This window comes from Anoplopoma fimbria, chromosome 18 (assembly GCF_027596085.1).
Source record: "Anoplopoma fimbria isolate UVic2021 breed Golden Eagle Sablefish chromosome 18, Afim_UVic_2022, whole genome shotgun sequence".
NCBI lineage: Eukaryota > Metazoa > Chordata > Actinopteri > Perciformes > Anoplopomatidae > Anoplopoma > Anoplopoma fimbria.
This window is the reverse complement of record NC_072466.1, coordinates 16,933,698-16,953,487: the sequence shown is the minus strand read 5'-3', so window position 1 is coordinate 16,953,487 and position 19,790 is coordinate 16,933,698. Positions and strand designations below refer to the sequence as shown.

Below are 19,790 nucleotides of genomic sequence, written 5' to 3'. Positions count from 1 at the left end.
ACACACACATGAGTCACTGAGTATGTTTTCACTCAAACTTCTTTGTGATGGTTCCAGTTTCTGTGTGTACACTAACCACATCGGCTGCTCCTCCTTTGACGACGGACTTGATGTAGATGCCCAGCTTCTCCTGACCAGCACCCTACAGAGAGACAAAGAGACACAGACAGATTACGTTATGAACCAACAAAAAACATTTCAAAAACATACATCTGAAGGAAACATATAATTCAAATTTAAAAACAATAAACAAATTCTACAAAAAGACAAGACCCTTAAGGCCTGTCTTCTCCAGCCAGACAGGAATTAAAAGAACCTAATCTGATATAATGACTATCTCAAGGCATAACTATTAATACAGAAACACAAGTAACATTAAAAGGCTCTGACAGAATAATCTGGACCAGAAGGGAGTCAAGCACCACCAGGAATTTCAAAACACATTTTATACAGGGCCATTCAATTGCAGACACTGAACAGAACAGGGACGGATTAGAAAACGATTGTGTCCTGAACACTGAGACGCTTTTATCCTAAAGTTCACCAACATGTCAAACCTCAACATTTCAAGAAATTTATATAGCCGCAAACGTCAAACACAGCCTCAAGTGTTCTTATCTTCCCTCTCGTTGCTTATATTGTAGTTTTCTTTGCTATATTCTGATAGAATATGCTGCTAAACTGAAACAATCAAATCTCCCCACAGGAATCTGTTCATTTTCTCTAAACTAAATCCCTTCTACACCAAGAAGCAACAAAGAAAATAAATTCAGATAAAAAGTGAGGAGTGAGTGAGTGAGTGAGTGAGTGGTGAGTGTGAGTGAGTGTGTGTGTGTGAGTGAGTGAGTGAGTGAGTGAGTGAGTGAGTGAGTGTGTGTGTGTGTGTGTGTGTGTGTGTGTGTGTGTGTGTGTGTGTGTGTGTGTGTGTGTGTGTGTGTGGTTTTCTTGTGAAGTGGGGAGGTGGTTTACAGTGCAGCAAAGTGCTGGCATGTTATCTGACAAATCACACGCGAGTTTGTGCAACAGTCGAACCAGAAACCAGAAAAATATTTTCTTTATAAATGCACTGCTGTGCTTAATATGAAACTATCGTTTCTATCCAACACTTCCAAGACTTAAAATAAATTATTTGGTTCATCTAAAGACTGAACTGAGCAGGAAACTGAAAACATCTCTTGATTACTTTCACACTTGCTTTAGCTTTTAAAACAGCGTTTAACAGTGTAAAAGTTTAAACGGCAAACACCACAGGATCAGGTTCAGATGTCACACACACTGACTAGACATTACCAATCACAGCATGTCTATAAACTAGCTCATAAAACTGTGGATCGGATTAAAAACACTTCTAATTGCTACCATTAGACCTGGCAACGAGGCTCAGATAGAGAGAGGGTGTGTGTGTGTGTGTGTGTGTGTGTGTGTGTGTGTGTGTGTGTGTGTGTGTGTGTGTGTGTGTGTGTGAAGACACATCTTGTAAAGAAGCTGGGGTTAGACTCAGGTTAATAGCTCTTACTTTTTGCAGGTCACATGTAATTGCTTCATCAGCTTTGGTACAGAAGATAAATATGCCAGTACAAAACGCCAGGTTTCTGCAGTTTTCTCTAAGTTAAATTCTCAACGTTTTTAAGACCTTTTTAATATCACATAGAATTGCATGTTGCCACTCTTTACACTGGTCAAAGAATGACAGAAAACCAGTAGGGACTGGTTCAGGCCGCAGTACATAAGGCCTACGGCTATTTATTAAGTACAGGAATGTGTATACAATTATAATCACATTTTTCCCAGTTCTTCTCAGCTGTATATAACAAAAGTTCTTAGTAATTATCAAGTAATAATTCATAATTGAATGCCAAATGAGGCAAGATAAGTGTCAGAAATGTGTCGTATAGATTCATTAATAAAAAGTTTTGAGTTTTTGCCAATTGCTCAGTATGAGTTGATGAGCTTACCGGCTACTGAGGCTAGCAGTAATTGTAAAAAAAACTCTATTAATAAATATTCAAGACCTTTGTAAATTAAACTTTTAAAAACATGCAAATATCCTGAGGTTACATTACATAACATTGTTGCATACAAGTTATGTTATTGGTTACATTTTTATGTATTAACAAATAGATATTTTGAATAGTGAGATGTTTTTTAAGTTGAATCTTGTAATTGGAAACAGCAGTTGAGAAAACAATCTCAGCATGAGGTCCGTTTAGTAGTTATTCTGAATCACATGTTTATCATCAGATGGAGCGCTTTATTCATTTTCCTTTAATTAAAATGGCTATTTCAACATTGACAACTGTGCGACATGATTGAAAGCAGCCATTAAAAATAAAATTTCTAGCTCAAACACAAGACAGTTTAATCAATTCTTGTTTTAAATTACTTAAATTACTCTGAAACATAATTTGTGTTTTTCTCATTCTTTCATAACCATCTACACTGCAGATTACTGGCCCGTTGCATGAGAACTTGGTAGGCTTGCTTTCCTGCAGCAGGAAACAACTTTTGAATATGAAAAAAAAATTGGGTTCAATAAGGTTCAAACCGTTCAGTTTGTTTAAAAATAACAATGAGCTTGGTGTTGCCTTCATCTAAATGAGACACATGCATTCCTGAGCTTTCACATTGTGGCACATACTTCTGCCAGATGTGTTTTGAGTGGGGGTGAAAGATGGAGTTTGGACAAGTATCATGTCTCGGAATACTTGCATTTTTATTGGTAGTGCTAGGATATAATTTAACTGATCATTTACAATCAGCTGTCAAAATGACATCCATAGAAGGGTAACTTAATGTTTTTCTGTCATTTTCTCCAAATCGGCTTCCTCACTCATTTATTACTGTGTGAATGGAGTGAATAGAGATACATTCTGCATTTGTCACTTCCTCTATCATTCACAGCTCTGTGTCCCAGTTTGTCCAGTACAAAAAGACAGCAGAGACACAAGGCCTTCAAACTATTTTACCCACAATGTTTCAGCTCTCTGTCTGCATGTGTGCGTGTACATGCAATAATGAGGCTGGATTCATGCAGGCACGAATTTCCTGCGAGTGACATTAAGTAGAGAGAAGAACAGTGAATCATTCTGACTGTTTTAAGTCTGTTGTACATTAGGGAAGACATTAAAGAGCCCCTTGTTTCAGATGGAGCCACAGCTTCCTGCACTTATCCAGAATGGGGGATTGGGGCGCCAAATCAGGCTCCAGAGACACTTTGGGGGAATTTCCTGAATCCCCTGAGGATGTTGAGAGGGGCTTTTAGCAAGTTTGAGGGGTCCCAGAGGGGGTTCAGAGGGGGCAACATACGCAAATGAGCATGTCTGCTGCATCGGTTTGAATTTACCTGAGCTTTTAAAGCTCAGGTAAATTCAGTGGACATGTTATTTAGAAAGTAGATGTGGTAAAGGTACAGTAGCTGTAAGTTTCACAACGCACTTTATTGAAATACTTTGAGATAAGTTTTTGAGATAAACTTGAGATAAATTTTTTAAAAAGACCAATTTAAAGCTATTAGCGCTATTTAGTATTTTCTACATTTCTATCTCTCATCACCCTAATAAGAAGCAACAACATGCAAACATGCAGCGTGACCTAATCATGACAACAAAATCTAATTCTCTCCATGTACTGTAAAATGCACAGACTTTTCTGCCATGCAAACATGAAAGAGAATGTAAAGGCAAACCATAAGGAAGTATGGGTATGTTGAAATGTGTTCATGTGAAGACAAACAGCAGGTTTGTCTCGATAATGAAGCTTTTAAACAAGTAGCTGATGTTGGGGAGTAAGACATGATGTGCTACTAGTCGCATACATTTTCAACTGATCGAACATAAAAACAACCTTTTTTTTTTTTTAAATCCATGAGAAATTGTTTCCTGAGCGCACATGCCTTTGTTTACAGATATAGGTTAATAAGATCTAGAAGAATAGCTGGAATACCTGAGGGAAAGCTTTACTTTTAATGGACTGCTCTGGTTCTTTAAAAGTGCCCTGACACAACAAATCAAGTGCACCTTAAAGCTGCCAGGTCTGTATTAGGAAAAGGATTGGCTTGAAAGAGTCAGCTGCTTTAAGCAAGCTCCCCACCGAAGCCTTGGTCCTCTACTTTTAATAACAAATTCAGCACATCTCCTCTCATGTCAGGATACATGTACTGTCAGACCTTTATGCTCTCTGATCAAATCTTGCTCAGATCCCGGTGGTTGGGCTTGAATTTTATTTGGATATGACTTTGGTGTGGACACAATCCTACCAATTTCCTGAGGTAAGCCTTGCTGGCTGTACGCTCAAAATCTCCCTCCGAGCACAAACCTGTGAGAGAACTAAAGAGATCAAATGCGGCATAAAGTGTTTTTCACCGTCTTCAACAAAGTTCACCAACCAACTCTATGAGAAAAAAAGCTAAATATATAAAAAAGAAAGCTCTCTCTTGCCTAAGTAGAGGAGGTTGTGCTGAGAAAAACAAGTATGACCCTGGCTTTGAATTATGTTATTCCTTCTATGTTGTGGGACTAATAAAGGATTATCTTAATTTATCTTATGTTGATGTTTTCCAGCTCAGGAACATTCCAACTATTTTAACAGGGCGTAAGAAGTTTAAATTCAGTAGAAAGTAAATGTATTCCCGGAACTACCTTCCCATTTGTGATGTTGCTTGACGTGCAGGGCTGCAACTAATGATTATTCTCATTGATGATTAGTCTGCCAATCATTTTTCTAATTATTAATCGTGGTTGGTCTATAAAATGTCAGAAAATGGTGAAAAACCTCCATCACAGTTTCCCTGAGTCCAATATGACGTCTGCAGAGGGGCTTGTTTTGTCTGATCAACGAACCAGAAACCAATGATGTTCAGGTTGCAATGACATAAAATAAAATAAAAAGCATTTTTTTTTTATAAATCGATAGAATCAGAAAAGTGGCAGATGAATTTCCTGTTGATCAACTTTTTGACTGATTGTTTTAATCACAAAAGTATCTCTAAACAAGTGAGGAAACACTGTATTCTCTCTGCAAAGTCCCTGAGACACAGCCCATGTAAGTCAATGAACCACAATTCGGACAAATATGAATTATACAACAGGAGTGTCTCCGTCTGGACAGCTGAGTCAGAGTGATGTGACACTTTTCTTCTGAGTCGTTCTGCGGCTGACTTGCGCTGAGACAACTGACCTCTAAAGGATAGCGAGAAACCACCACTAATGCAAGCTGGCGACACACCGAGATTACAATGTTGTTACATGTCAACCTGCTTTCTGTGATCATAAACCACTTATCCATAAAGAGGTGGTTTAAAAGCCAGAGATGCACCCCACAGATATTTTAGGGGATTAAACATTTTCTCAGGTTCTGTCCAGGCTGTGTTTGATCAACATCTCCTTAACTTTCCCCATTGTATTTTTGTTGCATCTTTTAGAACAAGAACGTTTTAAAACCTTTATGATTCTTAGTAAATACAATTTCACGATTTCATCAATTTGAGGTTTAAAACCACACCCAGCTTTAACCTGAGAAGTTGTCTGATCAGCCAAAATACTACAAACTGACAACACCTGTGTGGGTGGGCCGAGGCTTTGATGCAGTTTCTCAGTTATACGGGTCTTTGAAAAAGGGAATGAAAATGGAAGATGTGGGATTCACTTGTTTATGTTTTTTACACACCACCATAACTGTAAAAAGGCTGATGTTACCACGGCTGATATATCTTTTAACTCACAAATATCAATATCAGAATCAGCCTAAAAAGAAATCCATTCTCTGTGGATTTCTTTGTTTGAATATCAATAGATTGCTATGTTTGAGTATCTATCGCCTTTGTGTGGGGAAAACTGGCAACTCCAGGATTCAAACGCTGCTTTAACATGTCCTCTGATAACCTCGGAAGCCATTCAGATTGCAGAGGTGACAACCAAAGATCAGCTCAGAAATAGAAAAAAAACGACGCTGAAGTAGTGTGTGTTAAGATAGAAATTGGTTTAGCTAGTAAGCAATGTGCAGTACTGTTTGGTCCCTAGTATGTCCTTTTCCCTACAATCCTGTCAAATTTTGAATTCTACCACAAGACAAAAAGTTGGCTTTTATAATGAGTGCCAAGATGTTCAAATGTTCTCTTCCACACACCTTGTAAATAACCTCCTGCCGGCAGCTTTACAGGAAAGCGAGTGCATGTATGTGTGTGTGCGGTACATCCTCCCATTGTGTCAGCACTCACAGGGGGGGAAACCTCTCACACTGTTGTTCCACATCTAGTACAATACATTCAGCTAAGAAACAAACACACACACACACAGAGACAATACTTCAAATGCGCAGTGGAAACAAACAGAGCAACTTTCCAAAGTCATTCATGTCTTGGTGCTTCAGTTCCAGACTCTGGTTCCCATTTTAGCCATGATTGCATAAATCAAACAAAACTCCACTCAGAGTTTCAGCAATATCACACTAGAGTGTCTGTAAACGCACACAAAAGGCACAGCAATTACTTCAGAACTTTACAAAGTATTGTTAAATAACCTCACTTTTATAATTCCTTCAAGGTGCTTTTTGTGAAATGAATTGTTAAAAAAGCAGTTTTACTCAATTAGGAGCTTCTCTTGGAGTTGAACATACTGTTTAAATCATTAATATCCTAAGTATTGCTTTAGTTGTTTTAGAGAATGTTCTGTTCTTTTCTGGGATAGATAAATGAGTAAACACCAACACAGGAAGAGGAGGATCAGTTTTGTCCTCTGGACAGCTGGGAGCTGATCAATAAAATACCATGAAATACCCACACGTGGGTTCGACTGAGAAAGTATTTTTAAGGATTCAAATCTGTATAAATTTGTGGGTTTCAAAAACTTGAATAGAATGTATCAAGTGCTTGTCATGTTTAACACCTGCTTGACAAACTGGATTTCTTACTGTGGGTTAATAGCAAAGTACTCTGCAAACAATAGTTTGAGTTTTTTGTACCTTAGTTATGAAAATAGTAGTCGGAGCTTATTAAAACATAAAAGCCTCACTTAATCACCCTTACTTTAAGCCCAGAATGAAAACACTTAATAATTATAAAATAGTACTAGTGCATATTCATGCAAAATCTGTGTCTGGCTTAAAATATGCAAGTGAAAAACAACGACTAATCTGATTATAATTAAAATGACAGTGATATTATGCAATGGATTAGCTTAACCTTACTGAGCACATTGCCCAAAATGTGTGTGAGTTTTTTTACCATCTGTGTCTCATGTGTGTACCTTTGTTTAAACATTATCAGAACGGCCCTGAAAGTAAACAGTGACGAATGACAAACCAGGAGGCCATCACACTGGTGGGTTCACGAGAAACCAGCATTGGTCCGCTATTATTCACAATGTGCTCTTCAGTAAAGTCAGTGTATTAAGGAGCCACAACAACAAAGAGAAGGAGAATCACAATATGAAGAAGTAACATAGGGAACTTTAAATGGCTTGCATGTTCACAAGTATACAGCCACATTTCAAATCACTTTTAAAATTTAGCTTATTCAAAAATAACACCAAAGAAACTTTCAAAAGTGACAAGAAAATGTACAACAATAAGACATAAGTTACCTGGTCTCTTTTTCCCACCACAGAAAACCACATGTTGCAGCCGCTCGTCAGCGCTGTCCACACCAGTTCACAGACACACACACACCAACTTCTATTATGGTGAGCGCTTCAACCTGCTAACGTGCACCGACAAGTCCAAAAACTCTCAATTACACCGGCTGGGAGTAATCCATTCAGCTGAACATCGACGTTTAAAGTCACTGCTTACGGCTGGGAATGTGGGATAACAAAAGTAGAGTGAATTTCTAAGTGTGTGGCAAAAAGTAGTAGCAGAAGTCATCTTTTTAAAAAGTTCAGTGGGAAAAAAAAGTATTTAAAACCAAGTTGGGAGAATTTATAAAGCCGTATAAATTCCAGTATATGTGTTTAAAAAAAAGTTGCAGGAAAATTCCTCCATGGGTTCCCAATTGCAGCGCGTTTGTTTAGAAAAAGTGAATCCAGGTGGAAATCCAGAGGTGAAGTGTCGGCTGGGACGCCGGCTGGTCAGAGTGAGGTGGAGCGCTGCTGCAGCTCCACCAGGCAAATACACACACTCACTCAGTTATATAACAGGACAGAGCTCAGCCCAGTTTACCGAGAATTCAAGCAGCTGTTCGACAAAATCCTCTCTACCTGACTTTCCCATCCCACACACACACACACACTTCTCTGCCTGCTCTTCTCCTCATACATCCACACAGCTTTGAAAAAAAAAAAAAAGAAAACAGAGCAAGGAAGTTTCCTCAGTACATCCTTCCTTCCCACACACGAACATACAGGAAAGCTCTCGCCTTCGGCAGGAATGTCACTCTACTCTGAAGAAAGAGAGAGAGTTCTTATGTTTCGAGCAGAGAACAAATACCATCGGTCTGCCTCACGCACTTTATCCACTTCATATTTTTAAAAAGTAGCAGCAAAGCACAAAAACGAAAGCCGGCAGGTGACAAAACTCAACACCGACAACTATCTGTTCGTTGATTAAGAGCAGGAAGCAGAAGCAAAGACAAGTTTTAGGTCACAGACCTCTACATGATAACATCAGGGTTCCAACACCTTTTCCAAAGTCAAATTCAGGCACTTTAAAGGATTAACATGCACCTTATGGTAAATATCATATCTATTTCCAGTACATAGATTATCTCACATTTCCATCACATTAATCAGATGCTATTATGTTATAAACAACCAAAATAATGTTTCGTCACAGCATTCTACAGAAGGTAGAAAAAATGTAAGAAACACAACAAAGTCCAACTTTTTAAAATGTGTCACCCATCTGTAAGTAGACTTGAACTGAATTGAATAAATCGGCCCCATTGTCACAGATACCCAATCCAGCTATTTAAGTCAGTATTGGCCCAATATTTGAAATCAGTATTGGTGCATCCCTAACAATAACAAGAGTAGGCAGTAAACCAGCTCCTTGAGCCTTTTGCAATAGACTGTATGAAAAGTATTGTGCAAATCAAAACAAATCAATGTTTTACTCTTGCAAGCTGAAAAATAACATGCAAATAATACAAGATACTTTACTGTGCGGGACTCCATCTGAGGCCTCAGCACAGAATTACGTAAACGTCCAGGTTTATAAGTGCAGGGTTTCCCCCACAGGAAATTTGTAAGTCAGTCAAAGTAGACATCCAACTGTGCTACATGTTTTCAGTGCTGTTTTTAAATTCAAATCCAAGCAATGTGGGACAAAGTGGTCCCATGCACCTTTGTGACTACACACAGAACGCTCCCAAAAAATGTCTAACTTGGACTGAAACACCAGGTGGTCTGCATGGGCAAGTGGAGTTTATATGAATGTTATACTAGAACCAGGGCAATGATTATTAAACTGTCAAATGCTCAGGATGAGTCAGCAGCAGATGCTCACTCTTTCTACTAAAATTGGAGGGTGACGATGGGGATGTTTGTTTTAACCACTGATGATTGGGTTGGATGATGACAGCTGGATTTATGCAGGTTTTATGTTCTTTCATTTGGTGGACATGGTTTGATGGAAGTTTGAGTGGTAGCTTTCAGCGTTTGTTTTCATATGTTTTCATTATATGTTTAATGTTCTTGTCTGTGTGTGTTCTCTGTCTCACACGACTGCAAGACAAATGTACGCTTGGTGACAATAAAGTTGTGTAGAGCTGAAACGATTTAATTAATTCATCAATTAATTAAGTCAGAAAATGTATCTGCAATTACTTTGATAAATAATTGATCGTTTATGTCATCTTTAATTATGCAAAATTCCAAATATTCACTTGTTACAGCTTCTTTGTCTTACGTGATTTTTAAGTGAGTATTTGTTCACTATTTTCTGAAACTTTATGGACAAAACGATTAACTGAAAAATAAATGAATATTGACAAATCAAAACATATGTTGGACTGCGAAAAATTAGACTGACATTACAGAGTTTACTAGTTTGCTGTCTACAGTATGGGGATCTGTGTCCAGCAATATTGATTTGATCCAGTAGATGCTGCCACTGTGCACACTGAAAATCATTATTTTGTTTTTATTTTTGGGTAAATAAAAATTGAACCTTCTTGAGTTGCAGTAATTTAAATGACTGAGATTAGAAGAGTGAAAATTTTAACTCTTAAATTTTTCCTCATACCATTGCATGTTCTTTTAACATTAAAACAAGGGGGTGATTTGGTATAATTTCCCCAGGTTTTGTCAATACATGTAAAGGTGTGTGAACAAATAAACAACATGGACAGACAGTGGTAGATTGTCCTAACCTCCTAACCTCTCTCCCATATGAGATAAGACTAAATGGTCCGGGATTCATACAGAACTTTCTTTGCAATGTCACTGTTTAGTCTCAGCACTGCTGTCAGACTCAACAATGAAAGCAGTCTATTTAAAACAGCAGCCTTTGCTGCCAGCACTCTGTCGCTCAGCCACACACACACACACTTACACACTTACACACTTACACTTACACACACTTTTGTCTCGACAGCCAAGATAAAAACAGCTATTTTTGGATTTCCTGTCAAATTCGTGCAAATCTTTCACACTTCTGCAGCTATTTGAAAAAAAAATAAAAGACTTCTGCCTTTAAAGAGAAGTTCTCCAACTAAAAAAAAGTTTCTTGAAAAGCACCGAGCCATCTCAGATCTGCTGGAGTTTCGATATAAAACACACACACAGATAACACACTTTAACACACTTCCAGGTGGTATTTCCTACCTTGGCAGCAACGATGCTGAGGCCCATGCCATTGTGCTTCTTCAGGGTTACCGTGACAACCTCCGGGTCTTTCCTCATTGGCTGAAAAGAGAGATGGACAGGAAGGGGAAAAAATGTGAGTGAGGATGAAACCTCTGAAGTTGTGTCTGTAAAAGCCTCTGGGGGGAAATTCCAGAGAATGTCCTCTAGTGTTGTGTGCCCTGTGTCTGCCACTGAAACCAGACTGTGGAGTAAAAAGAGGGTGGGATGAGAAAAGGGAGGGAAGGAATGAGGGAGGGATGCAAAGGGAGAACAGGAAAGACCACATAGGAACCTGTGGTCACTGGATTCAAGGCAAGAATGAAAACCACATCACGGCTACCACACACACACACACATATACACACACATACACATATATACACACACAGCAGGGCTCATTTGAGAAGCAGGGCTGGGTGACTGGGTGGGGAGACAGACAGAAACAAAGAAAGAGAGAGAGCTGCAGAGGTTTCCCACATTAGGAAAAATAATATTCTGACAAAGGATACGCCAAAATAAATAAGATCATGTCGGACTTATACAAAAGTATGTCTGCATTGTGGAGTTTTTTTTAGTGTGTGTGTGTGTGTGTGTGTGTGTGTGTGTGTGTGTGTGTGTGTGTGTGTGTGTGTGTGTGTGTGTGTGTGTGGACAGCACTCTTGCACAAATGAAAAGCTAGCAAGTTGATTATTGTGTAGTCTTCTGGAACACCCATACAAAACAACAACACCCACACAACAGCTACGAGAACATTCCATCTACACTAAGAGACAAAACAGACTGCAAATTAAAACAAGACCGCACCAGTTGTACAACTACGCTACATGACATCCCAGCTATAGCTAGTATTATTTCATAATAATATTAGTAAGTAAGTATTTCAAGTTGGCACTATCGCTTAACCAGATTATGGCTGTTTATATACCGTCTTATCTGATATCGTTTTATCAGATGTTTCTTCTGTATGTTATTTAGGCTACATTATTGTGCAGCTGGTTGAATGGAATCACTGTGGACCAAGTACCACCTAATCTCCATCAACATTAAGGTAACATTCCTGAAATGCAACAAAAAAGGTCCAAACAAATCTGAGTCTTTATGTAGACCTTCAGTACTTTAATGCAACAGAAAGTTTAAAGTAACTGAAACAGTCCATCTAAAAAGGCCTAAAGCTGTACCTGCTTTAAAGTAAAAGCCTTACATAAGTCGGCCAGTAGGAAACTTAAAACAGCATTGAAATAAACATATGAACATTTAAAGGGTTGTCGTTTGTATGTGCCTTAAAGAAATCCCTTCATAATATAATTTTATGTTAGTGATGGGGGGAGAAATTCACAGTCTTCTTTCCGTGCAAACTTCTAAAGTTCAGCTGGAGATAATGGAGACCAAGCATTCTAAAGGCCGTCTTATGTAAGGCTTTTATTTTAAAGCAGGTACAGCTTTAGGCCTGCAGCAATGTCAGGGACCCTCTGTTGCGTAAAAGTAGGTCTACATAAAGATGAGGACATTTTCAGACGTTTTTCTCAGCAGGTCAGTTTTAAATCATGCAGGGGAGGAATGGTGAAAGAAGACAGCCAACCGTTAGCTTGTTGGATGGATGCGTTAGTGCAAATATCAAACCTCCAACATGTCATTACATTACATTACATTACAGTCATTTAGCAGACGCTTTTATCCAAAGCGACTTACAATCAGTAGTATATTACATATCATTCACCCATTCACACACTGATGACAGGCTACCATGCAAGGTGCCACCATCAGACTCTAACTAACATTCATGCAACATCCAGTCCACACCGATGGCAAGCCTTCGGGAGCAACTTGGGGTTAAGTGTCTTGCCCAAGGACACATCGACTGCCGAAGCCGGGTATCGAACCACCGACCCTCTGATTGGAGAACTACCTTGCTCTCCACTACGCCACAGCCGCCCTCGTCAACAAGGTTAAGTGACACTTTTAGCCTTTATAGTGCAGTATAGAAGGGGTATGCCTTATGAAAACACTTCCAGCAAGTGGCTCAACGCTCTCACTCAGGATTTAAATGGTAGCTAACCAAGTAACTACTGGGATTGACTGTCCTGTTCACACAGTGTGAAAGATGTTATAGGCCTAATGACCGACAATTTGTATTGCTACAATTAGTCAATGCCCAAAAGGAAATCAATGAAAACAGCTAGCCACTTTACTACTACTTTAAGTTTGCGTATTGGCACAGACTAATTGCTGTAGCTGCGGATCCAGCGACCTTCACTGACACAAACACCGTCATGCTAAGCTTCAACACCAGTTTTTGCATCTAATTATAAACTGGCTTTCTGTCCACAAACGACAATAATTCTACCACTCAAGAAATGGCCTCTGCATCAGATCATTTGAATAAAAAACATAATTTACCAATGAAAACTAATTCCTGCAAAAACATAAGTTAGTGTCATTAAGATAGAAGCTAAATTTCCTTCTGAATCACTGCATTTGTTGAAGATTATTTCAATAAATTATGTTCATATATTTAATGTTCTGCATGTAAAGTTGATCACATTTAAATTATGTAAACACACTACATCATATCACCACTTAAGCTACGCCCCACCCCCTCCAGTCTGCCTGAACACACACCATTAATCAAAACGTGTTTGTGAAAGACGCCTGCATTACGTCGAGACTACACTCATGAAAAAGTAGAGCAGGGATAAACAAACCAATTACAGAGGAAGTGGCTGTGTGTGTGTTTGTGTGTGTGTGTGTGTGTGTGTGTGTGTGTGTGTGTGTGTGTGTGTGTGTGTGTGTGTGTGTGAAGTCTATCATTTACCAACTGACTGCTGTTGTGTTGATTAAAGTGTGTGTGTGTGTGTGTTTGGTGTGCCTCTGTGAAGGCTGTTATGAAAAGTAAATTGCCCCTTCTGAAGTCATTGTAATCACTGCCTTCCAATTGGGAGACCACACACACACGCACACACACACACACGCACGCACGCACGCACGCACGCACGCACGCACGCACACCCCCTCTGGACTGGAATCAAAGTGACACACACACCTCTGGACTGGAATCAAAGAAACTTCCAGTTTTGAACTTTTCTAAAAATAGTCAAACTATGTGAGCTGTGCCGTCAAATCGTCTCCAGCTCAGCTTCTGTTCAGGGGTTTTACCATTTTTAGTCTTAAATTCAGCTGGAACTGTTTTCATTTAGACACGTCTTGCCTACTGGAAATCCTGTTCAATCTCCCTTAAACCCGGTAAATCCAGTATAATTTACCTGAATTATCCAGTACTGTGGAACGATCTAAGCCAGAAAAGGTCAACAAAAGCACCTGGAGACAGCTTATATAACGTTGATGCATTCCATTAGTTTAAGTTATCCATGATAGCAAAAACTTGATGCTTAAGGTAACTTATATTACTATATTTTTATACAAATCAACCATGTCACATTTCTAATGCCAGTACCATTTATAAACTTACATTTATCAATAAAAAGGCAGTAGCAAATTATATAATTTACATTCAAAGCTTCAATTGACATTTTTTGAATGTAGCTTCAAATGTCTGTCTTCTTATTTTATAACTCTAAAGAAGTCCTTAAAAAAGGCAATTTATCAAATTAAATAAAGAAAATCTTTAGTTTTATTTTAATACATTTTCTTTAAGCTGGGGCAGGATTGATGAAAATGTAAGGACCAAAAAATATGAATTGAAGCATATTATTTTTGTTGGATAAAAACATTGTGTGAATTTTGAGAAATTATTACATCTATCTTTTTTCAACACATTTTAACTTTCAGACCTTACAACGCTCGGATGACACGAGTCTGAAACAATCCTACGCAGCCACCGCTGGATTCTAATCCTACAAATACTAATACTATTAATATTAATGAAGCCTGATCTTTATCAGCAAATGTGCGGGAATACCGCGTTTAAACTTAATGAACAGACAGAAAACAGAAAAGCCTTCTCAGCATTGGACTGTTGATTTAGAATTTGATTGTAAACGAATGAAGAAATTAAGCTGAATGAAGCTGAATGAAGATGAAATAAAGCTTCAAACTATTCGGTACAGCAGTGCTCATTATATGCTTATTTATACATATACTTGTTACATTTTTAACATATATCCCAATAATTAATTGATTCACATTGTTAAGGTTACCTGGTGTGTTCAAATATGCTTCAAATGAAGAAATTAATTAACAATTGCCTAACTGTCCTGTCACAACTTTAACATTTTGATAGATCATTTAAGAAAGGGGAGTGTAGTGGCAATTTGGTTTGACTGTTGTGGGCCTGTTTTCTCAACTGCTGTTTATGAGGTCTAGAATGAAATAAAACCCTCAGCTTTTAATCAACTATATGTAGATTTGAAATATGAACATAAACTCATACGGATTTCTCAATTAGAATTATTTTGGAGCAGTTTAAACACAATCCGGCTCATTTAGCAATCGCTAAGAAAAGTCATCTCAGTGCAGCATGGAGGTGATTGCTTGCAAAAATCAAAGCAGCATCAAGTTCCTTTGCGGACTCTTTTTGACTCTGTCTTAGCTGTCAGATCTACTGTTCACTTAAGTCTCCACAGCTTCTATGAGTCAGCATTACTTACCCTCTAAAGCTCAAAGTCCTTTGTGGCCCCACTTTACCCGGGCTGCCCCAATGGGCTGACACACAAAAGTACACACACACACACACACACACACACACACACACACACACACACACACACACACACACACACACACACACACACACACACACACACACACACACACACACACACACACACACACAACTTGTACAGAGTGGTTTAGAAAGTGTATGTGTGTTAATGTCCTACCATCTCAGAACTGTCAGCAGCAGAGAAGTGGCTGTCGCAGTCAGCTCCTTCAAAGTGGACGGTCCAGGTACCAGGCGCTCGAGGGTGGGGCACTAACCTACAGAAACCTGTTAGAAGAAACACACACATTTTACAGTACATTTACAACATACACTAAAATTATGTGTTAAAACAACAACTTCAGAACATAAATAACCTTGGTAGAAACACAAAATCGTTTTACCAAATCAACTTTTCAACTTTTTTTTGTTGTGTAAAAATAAGTGAATATTTGAACAAACTAAAAACAAATATAAGCTTACACAGAAGCTTCAATCATGAGATATTGATCAATTTAAAACGGTTTTGTTAAAGATCCCCTACTGACGAGTTTTAAAATATATGATAATGTATTGCAAATGTTTTGAAAGTGGTCCAGACTTTGGAAGTACCGAGAGCAGCCACTAAACATAATGTAATTGGGCAATTCCTCACCGTAGCTTTACGTCTACTAAAAGTGCTTGTTTTTTGCCACTGACAGGATCAGCAAAAACAAGCACTTCCGTTTAACAGCTTATGTCTGCAGCACTCTTGCTCAAATTTTTAAAAGAATGTTGTCCCCATTTGACCATTAGACACAAAAACCAGGATGAAAAATACCAAAGTTTCCCCTTTATCTGGTCCTTCTCCCTTGCTGGTGTCAAACTCAATGTAGGTCAAACATTAACATTACATAACAATTAGCAAAACATATTTTTCGGTGGAAGGTTTTGCAACATCAAATTGTTGCACAATTATTAAAAGGAGCCCATAATCAAGTCAACCCCAAATTTAATCAAATGTATTAACTATAAGATACTGCACATTCTTGCACAAAAGCTAGCGTATACCAACTCCTTGACAACGTTATTGCATTACATGAAATGTAGAACAGAGTTTCTATTTATTATTAAATATTGGTCCCATTGATTTTACCTCTCTGCAACAGCGGCTCCAGGAAGTCCTGCAGGCCGTTGGAGGCTGCGCACCACGTCGCAGGAGTAGCCGTCCTCAGGAAGGAGGAAGGGCAGCTGGAGGTCCGGATCCTCCTCCAGCTGAACCTCTCTCCCATCACTCCTCGCCAGCTCATCTGCTGTGTTCTCTGCAACTGCCACCACGTGGTCTATCAGCTCCTGTACACAAACACACAAAACCAGGTTAACAGGCTGGCTCATAATTGCCAGTTTCAACATCAGAATATGTTAAGAACAGTTGATTATGTTTGACATAAAGCTGACGTTATCAAACAGAAAACTATGCGTGCATCATAAATGCTCTCTATTGTGCTTCTGTGCTTTTGGCTTACAGGGGGGATGTAAGGCTCGTCAGGAGCACAATGGTAGTTGGTCATGAGAGCGTGGAGCTGCAGGGAGTTGAGCTTAAAGCAGGTGTTGTGGATGTTCTGCACATCCTGCATGGAGTATTTGTCCATGGTCAGCAGGGTGGTGGCCTAGAAGACACACAGAAAAGAACATGTCAATGAGCCACATTTCTTGTATATTCTATAAATATTGTCTGTATATTTCCAGGCGTCTCTTACACATGTTGCATTTTGGACAATGTACTATTTTTACTACCATCAGGTACTTCACTTTAGTCATTGCTTGCTGCTTACTGACCTTACTCCTTAAGTAAATTATCTTCATGGATCCTTGCTTTATTAGCTTTTTCTAGCCGAGCACGAGCTTAACTGCAACTCTGAGTGACAAAGACTACTAAAAAACTAATGATCTGGTGTTTTACACAGCAATTAAAAAAGAGAAAAACTGGAAAGAGAACTGGCAGTTGTGGAAGTAATTCACAAAAAGCAGAAAGAATCAAATATGAAATAACTTGTGAATGAAGCAAAATCCATGACCCTCTTAATCTGAGCGTTTGCTTGTGTCCCCATGTCCCCATCTGTCCTCTTACCTGTACAATGCGACTGAGGTGGCAGTCGGCGGCGAGCTCCAGACCCTGTTTCTCTGCCCAGGCCTCGATGTGGCTGAGCTGCTGCCGGAGGATTGCCCCCCAGTAGTGACAGCACAGCCCTGAGTCGGTGTCCGTCACCAGCTTGTTGAAGAGCCACATGTTGATGAAGTGGAAGAGCTGCGAGAAGAGCTGGATGGTCAGGGCGGCGTTGACTCGACACCGCCGCAGCAACGACATGGCCCCCGTCAGTGTGTGCAGGACGTCCTCTGGAAGGAGAAGGAGAAGAGACATCAGATGTACGCTCAATGACTGACACCATTCAATTCAGATTGGGTGGCTAGTGATAAACTGTCATTAGGAGACTTAAAGGAACGGTGTGTAACATTTAGGGGGGTTAATTGGCAGAAATGGAATATATTATTCAAAACTATGCTTTAATCAGTGTAAATTCACCTGAAACTAAGAATCTTAGTCTTTTTGTTTATTTATATCTACATTGGGAGCGGGGGCTCTTCCGCAGAGTTCGCCATTTAGCATCGCAATGTTTCTACAGCAGCCCAGAATGCACAAACTTAACACTGACTATAGAGAGAGCCTTTTGCGTTTTTACGTTATCTTAAGGTAGGGATGCATACTGAAACATGGTATTAAACAAGCCCTAGTGCTAAATTATTAAAAATATTGTATTGTAAAGTATTGATAAGCCCCAACATTACTGGTTCTCTTTATTTGTACTTTTAAATGTTTTGGTGTAATTTATTATCATGTTGCAGCTCACATCTGCTCTCTGTTTGTCCAGCTGAGCTCCGCTTACTACACACACATACATAGAGGCACGCACACACACACACACAGTTGCGGCGGGGACAGTTCAGTGAACCAGGTGAACTGACGAATACTCAACAACTACGCTCGTTACTCTTAGTGCAATAAAACATGTGCAAGTAAAAAGCCAATACTTTATCAATACATCTGTTAATCAAGCCCTAACATGTAAACAAAAGTGAAACCTAATTCAATCGGCTCTGTCCGCAGTCTCTCATCCACCGCTGCTATATTTACACAAGCACAGCACAACACCTCGGCCAAAATCTTTTTTTGTTACAAACAAGCTTAAACAGAAGCTGTCTGTCTGTAGTCTGTGTCTTAGTTTGTGCTTGTAAACTTCTCTGCTGGCTGAGACAAAGCAGCCAAAAGGAGAGAGAACAGAAGGAATGACTGATACTTTCTGATGTCTGTTTGCTTTATTCTTTATAAACTTCACTCAGAAATGTTGTTTATCTTATTGACATTTTAGATTCCTTTCCAGTGAGATATAAATGACTTTATATAGTGACTTTGCTGTTGTGAACATCACTGTTTGAAACAAAGAGACATATGAAGCTGAAAACAACTCATCTGATCCTCTTGCAGTGCCTTGACGCCTGGCTTACTACCAGTTCACAAGGCAATAATCAAAACTTTCTTTCACTCACTCAATTCTGTTTAAAGCTACAGATATACAATCTTTCTGGCAAAAACTCATGGATGGCAGGATGACAATTTTTTTTTGTTGACTGAAAGAAGGCACTGGAAGTAATCCTTCCCTTAAAAACAGCTTCCCACCATGAGTTTTGGGAGGTTCCAGGGCCTCAATAACAACAGATCTTCATCAGACTTTTCTAAAATCTTTTTTGTTGTAAATTATTAGTTAGCTTTACCTCTTTAGACCCTTAAAAATGATTCTGCTCGGAGCTCAGAGACATAAAGAGCCTGAGTCGCAAGTGGACATTGCTTCATTCAACAGGGTCATAAACCAAAATGGTTGGGCACTACTGCGTGTGTTTGTGTATTACCAATCTTGGGTCTCTGTGGATTATGTTCCTCTGGGTCATCCAGGAAGGCAGGCATGTAGTTGTTTAGATCAGCCTGGAGACAGTGGACCAAGTACCTGCATGCACACATTACAGTGGGTTAAAAACATCGAGACTGCTCCACCAAACACAAGATAAGCTCGTCTTTAATCGTCCATGTTTCCAGGAGGTTAAACAGAATCTTTTTGTCTTGATCAATTGATTTTTCAAACCTAGTGAAAAACCATTCGACAGATAATCAGGAGAGAAAATACCTGCACACTTTTGTCTTGTTCCTAGTTCTTCTTTTATTAAACATGGTGATGACGTTTCGACCAAGGTTTCCTTGTTGTGACAAGGTTTCTGTGAGTTTTGCATTTTTTGGCTCAGGATTTATTTGTAAGAATAAATGTGCAATT

At 39.1% G+C, this 19,790-nt stretch overlaps 1 protein-coding gene across 1 annotated transcript in view; it reads right to left on the bottom strand.

Annotated features, from left to right (window-relative positions):
* Positions 1–19,790, bottom strand: part of afdna (afadin, adherens junction formation factor a) — a 96,871-nt gene that overhangs the window by 23,856 nt on the left and 53,225 nt on the right. The window contains 8 exon segments of the mRNA XM_054618984.1: positions 77–142; positions 10,755–10,835; positions 15,611–15,717; positions 16,565–16,605; positions 16,607–16,761; positions 16,935–17,078; positions 17,540–17,805; positions 19,375–19,469. Coding sequence (XP_054474959.1) covers positions 77–142; positions 10,755–10,835; positions 15,611–15,717; positions 16,565–16,605; positions 16,607–16,761; positions 16,935–17,078; positions 17,540–17,805; positions 19,375–19,469 — 955 coding nt within the window.